Source organism: Scomber scombrus, chromosome 23 (genome assembly GCF_963691925.1).
Source record: "Scomber scombrus chromosome 23, fScoSco1.1, whole genome shotgun sequence".
NCBI classification, from domain to species: Eukaryota; Metazoa; Chordata; class Actinopteri; order Scombriformes; family Scombridae; genus Scomber; species Scomber scombrus.
Window position 1 is genome coordinate 4818883 of NC_084992.1, and position 5964 is coordinate 4824846.

The window sequence follows — 5964 nt, forward strand, 5'->3', positions numbered from 1 at the left end:
CATCCCTTATTATAATATTGCCAAAATATCGATATCGAGGTATTTGATTCTGCACATATCGCCCAGCTCTATAATCCACCTTTTAACTGATCACCCACTCACATTCCCTCCTTTAGGTCAATGGCGTCCGACTCCTACCCAGCCAGCCCCAACCACCCCTCCACCCAGCCACCCAGCGCAGCTCAACCTACCGACCCCCACGCCAGGGACCTCCTCAGCGCCGCAGCCCAGACCCAGTCGCTGGACCGGGGCCTCAGGCCAGCCAACCAGCCCCCTGGACCTGCGGGTGCTGCAGCGCCGGGGCGACATGCAGCCTCTCTGGGTCGAACCCCATCAGGACACGGAGTCCAAGCTGGCGGAGATCCAACGGTTAACGGGCCGAGGCAGCAGTCGGTTAAGGACTACAGGGCCGGCCATGGGTACGTTTAATGTGTTGATTTGTATATTTATTTAGTTTTTACATTGGGTGCATCCCAGTTTGCCTTTTTAGCCTTCATGTCGTCCTCCCGGGTCAAATTGACCCCGTCTGTTTTGACTGTTCCTTCCTTCCTTCCTTCTGTCCTTCCTTCCTTCCTCCTTTTTTCCTTCTTTCCTTTCTTCTTCTCTCTTTCTTTCCTCCCCATTACCTTCCTCCCTCCTTTCCTCTGTCCTTCTTTCCTTCCTTCCTCTTTCCCTTTCTCCCTTTCTCCCTCCCTCCTTCCTTTTTTCCTCCCTCCCTTCCTTCTTTCCTTTCCTCCCTTCCTCCTTTCCTCCCTCCCTCCTTCCTTCCTTCCTTCCTTCCTTCCTTCCTTCATTCCCCCCTTCCTTCCTTCCTTCCTTCCTTCCTTCCTTCCTTCCTTCCTCCCTCCTTCCTTTTTTCCTCCCTCCCTTCCTTCTCTCCTTTCCTCCCTTCCTCCTTTCCTTTCCTTCTTCCATCCTCCCTTCCTTCCTCCCTCCTTTCCTTCCTTCTTCTTCCCTTCCTTCCTCCCTTCCTTCCTCCCTCCTTTCCTTCCTTCTTCCTCCCTTCCTTCCTTGACTCGAGGACAACAGGAAGGTTAATGAGCATAGGAGCTACAGGTGTTTTAATGCATTGATTCCCTTTAAATGTCCAAAACACTGATTAGAAAACAGTAGAACTTAAGCTTAACATTACCATCTAATGTGGAATAATCCCAGTTATCATGTTGTCTGATGAGATCTGAAGATACTGAAGCTCTGATTAAACGACTAAAATGTCAAACATGATATTTAAACCATAAAGTCTTAGCGAATGTCAACCAACAGCTGCTTTAAATGTTAAAATGAAATAGTGTCACCTTTTTGAAAAATGTGTCTACGTGACATTTCCTCGACGTCTATTCAAACCGATGATGTTAGACACGTTTTTAAAGAGTTCAACCAATGAACAGAATAAAAGAAACAAATATATAAACAGTAGTAGAAGGATAAGTAAGAACAATTAGTGAAGACAAACAAACAAAAAAAGAGTAAAACTAATCAATAACAAGCAGGAAACGTTGAGTAAATTAAGTCATTTTATTGCTAAATTCTTCCACCTGAAATCTGTCCTTAAAGGAATAGTTGGACATTTTGGATGAATATGTTTATTTGCTTTCACTGAGAGACACTACTCTCATATCTGTCCATTAAATATGAAGCTTCAGGCAGGAGATGCTTTGCTTAGCTCAGCATGAAAAATGAAAACAAAGAGAAAAAGCAAGTCTGGTTCTGTCTTAAAGTAAAAAAAAATAGTCCATCTACCAGCACCTCTAAGGCTCAAAGTTGTTGTTTTGACCATTTGGCTTCTTGTACAGATTAAAAAATGAGATATTGTGTTAAATAAAGATGCTGGAAGGTGGATGTTTTGGGGTTTTGTTTAACCTGTAGACAGAACCAGGTAGGGTACTTAGCAAAATGACAAAATAATTATTTAAAGGCAAAGCTGCTTTTATTTATATAGCACATTTAATACACAGGGACTTTACATAAAAACAAATTATTAAACAGTAAAAATTGGAAACATTAAAACCAAGACCTAAAACAAGAAAACTGTAAAGAGAAATAAAAAGCTACACTTAAAAAAGAGTATAAAATAATGATTTGGGAGCAGCTCAAACTATTTAAAGGATGATAGTTTATTATATTCACTAAATAAACTACTTAAAACTAAAATGATGTTATGTAATTATATGGATTCTATGGTGTTCATATTATTCCTGTATACTATATGTAAAGTTGTATTCTATTCTATCTAAAATCTACTTTAACCCTAATTTCTTCTTCTTCTCTTCTTCTTCAGCCAACCCTCCACCATCCCAGAGTACTACATCCCCCCTGCCCCTCCCCCTCCTCCCCCAACCATCCCCTCTGCTCAGACCGCCTTCGACTCCACCACAGTCCCGCCCCCCGGCGCCGTCTCCGCTGTCCCCCCCACCTCCTCCACCCTCTCCCGTCCCTACTCCCCCTCCCCTCCTCCTCCCCCGGCCAACTACGTGCCCTCTCCCTCTCACCCTCCTTCGGGCGCACCCCCGGCCGCTCCCCCGCCCCCGCCGCCCGGAGGCTCCATGGGTCACCCGGCCCACCCGTCGCCCCCGCCGCACGCCGTCGGCCAGGCGGGTGTGGACGCTCAGCCACAGGCGAGGAAGTCCACCATGCTGGGGATGATACCGATGAGCGACGCCCGCTCAGACCTGCTGGCTGCCATACGTAGAGGTAAGAGTGTGTGAGAGTGTTTTAAAAGGTAAAAGCTTCAATATTTGTACATAGTATTAGTCAAAAATCCTCAATAACAACTTAATCTATATACTAGTGTGCAGTAATATTCCTGCAAAACTATCAAAACAGCCCAAAAATGTATTTAACTCTGTAAGATTAATATTAAGGCTGCAGCATCACAAACTGTCCAGGGTTGAATGTGACTCAATTTAACATTTCAGAGCAGTAAAAAAAAACTTTTTTTCTTTTTGACTTCATTTAATGTGACACAGCATATTAAAACATGGAAATATTTCAACATTTTTGGGCTGCTGATACACACTAGCATAGAGTTGATGCCCCATATGTGTTAAAAATAAGAATATTTATGAATACTAATGCTGGGATATTTATATAACGTGACTGTAAATGTTGTTTTTTTTTGTTTTTCTCCATAAACGAAAAGTATAAAAACTGCAGAATCAACTCTCTTTGCTCTCTGAAAGCTTCATTAAGGATCAATCACACATTGATCTTTGATTAATGAGGTTTTTATGAAGGATTTGTGCTTCCGAAATTTGATATAGAGGCTAATTATGAGGGTGAAGGCTCAGAATATGAACTGCATGTGAGGGTTAAAAGCTAAAAGCTTTAATATTTTTATATAATCCTGAATATAATAGTTACAAAACTGCCAAAAAATGAATTTAATTGTGTAAAATGAATATAAAGTCTGCAGCATCACAAGGTTAAATATGCACAGATAGAGAGATTAAATGCTCGTCTTGTTCTCTTTATTAACGGCACTGTAATAAATGTCCCACTTAATTATAATTTCGAATGCACAGAAAGAATAAGAAATTGCTTTTTTAATAAACCACAAAGGCAGATGGTCGCCCACCCAGAGCCCCGGTGCTGCTTGAGGTTTTTATTCCTGTTTTATTTCCTTGCTGCTGCTCCTGCTGCCAAGTTCTCGCTCATGTGGGAATGAAAGTCGGGTCCCTGTAAATTAAAAACAACGGTCTCGACCTGCTCTGTGTGAGAAGCGCCCTGAGATAACTTCTGACAAAACACCGGAAAAATAAATTAAAGTAATAATCAGACCTTCAAATCTTCAATTTCCATTCAAACCAGCTGCATGAATAAATATGTCTTGTCATTCTGTGCTTGTCAACTGTCAAATATTATAAAATCATGAATGGATTTGTGATCTAGTAACTTTAAATGATCATTAAAGTTATGATTCATTGGTTGCCATTAATTAAAGGTTTCAGTGGCAGAATAAGTCACTGATGCAGCCTGTGAGAGAATAAAAAGCTTCCTTCATATTTTAATGTAGCCACCTTCTTTCACACTATGCGGCAAATACTGCGCAACAATTGTGGCTCTTTTTCCCCTTTTTATATTAGATATTGCACTTTATTGCCCCTTATTTATGTCCTCAATTGTTTTTAATTGTCTTAAATGTTTTTATGCCTCAGGGAGTGCTCTCTAAATGTCGTTAAATTGTTGTCTGACCCTCAATATAATGACAATAAAGCTACTACTACTACTAATGCCTGAATGAAACTGTAAGGAACGTTTATATAAAAGACAGCAGATATATGACGCTGGCAATGCTATGAATTACATGTCCGAAAAGAGCTTTAAATATGGGTTTATATTATTATTATTATGTTATTTTGAATTGGAGAATTTAGATTTTGTCAAGTTAAAGGACCATTGTGTGGGATTTAGTGACATCTAGTGGTGAGTTTGTGGATTGCAACCAACTGACTGCACTCCCCACCTCCCCTCCTTTTAGAGCCACTGTATAAAAATGTTAGAAAACACAATTATTATTCATGTAAAATGATTAAACACCAATTAAAACATACTAATTCATATTTGTATCCATTTCTGCTGAGTCCATTCTGCTAGATTTCAATAAATTATACAGACTGGACCTTCAAAGTGAGTTTATGTCACCTTCTAAATAAAATGAAAAGCTGATAAAGTACCTTGAGAGTAATCAATCACCATTTGTGCCTTTAAGACTTTTGCTTACTATAAAAACGCTGCATTTGATCATCAGTTTCATTAAAATGTTTATTGACAAATTTCAACAAAACCACACACCTTTTCAAAACACTACATCAAATCTTTAACATGACTCTTTATAACAATGTATGGAAAAGGCTAATTTACATTCCACTAAATATTTACTATTGCCAGATGAGTATTAACATCGAGCCTTCAAATACAAACATAAAAGTGCTCTATAAACCAGTTTTAATCTTGAATTAATTGAAAGAAATATCAAAGATGTTGCCCCCTGGCCCAATAAACAGTTCTGACCTTTGCCCCCGTATCCTCCCTTCTTCCCCCAACAGGTATCCAGCTGAGGAAGGTGCAAGAGCAGAGGGAGCAGGAGGCGAAGAGGGAGCCAGTCGGCAATGACGTGGCCACCATCCTGTCGCGCCGTATCGCCGTGGAGTACAGCGAGTCAGACGACGACTCCGAGCTCGACGAGAACGAGTGGTCTGACTAAAAAAATGGGGCTCGGTGGGTGGTGGTGATGATGTTGGGGAGGTAGTGGGAGGGGCGGGACATTGTGGCATTGAGGTGGAAATGAAGGGGGTTTGGTTAGTTTTAATATTCGTCATTAACATTGTAATAAAAAACAATAAATTTGAGTCATGCAGACATACATTCCCGTACTGCAGAGCCCCTGTTGCAGCCTATCTGAACATTGAAGCACTTCTGCAGCAACAGGTCGGTAATTTCAGCTTGTTTGGTTGCCCCTGACAACGCCTATTCTTGAACTGAAACCCTAGAGATGTGTGTCTAACCACCCAGGGTCTTTGCCGCAATAGGCACACCCACACACAAACACACACACACATATTCACACCATTTCAACACCCTGCCGCCCCCGTCCGCTCATTTTTAACACTCTGCGGTGGAAAAACAAACGCGCCAACTCCTCCCTCCCTCCCTCCCTACATCTATTGAGTGGTATTAGTGAGCAATATTACAGGCTCACAAACTGTAGGTAGGTGGGCCCCCCTCCTAGTAAGTACAGTGGTGGTGGTAGGGAGGGGTAATGTGTTTACAAAACACATGGTATAGCACAAGAAAAACTAATTATAGTGCAATCTTAATTTATCTGCCAAATGGTGAGAAAGAATTTATGAGACAAGTCAGGAAAATCAGGGAAAGCAAAAGCTCCACAGAGGATTTCTCCGCTCTGCCGGGTCGTGCCTGTTTAAAGAAACAAGTGCACCTGATCTTTGAAAGACTACACTTAGC

The 5964-nt window shown here is 41.4% G+C and overlaps 1 protein-coding gene across 1 annotated transcript in view; it reads left to right on the plus strand.

Annotated features, from left to right (window-relative positions):
* The window catches only part of zgc:109889 (uncharacterized protein LOC553542 homolog), a 28965-nt gene extending 23762 nt beyond the window's left edge, over positions 1 to 5203 (plus strand). The window contains exons 8-10 of the mRNA XM_062444964.1: positions 117 to 419; positions 2279 to 2691; positions 5046 to 5203. Of these exons, the coding sequence (XP_062300948.1) occupies positions 117 to 419; positions 2279 to 2691; positions 5046 to 5203 (874 nt within the window). The remainder of the gene's footprint in view (positions 1 to 116; positions 420 to 2278; positions 2692 to 5045) is intronic.
* Positions 5204 to 5964: the final 761 nt, after the last annotated feature.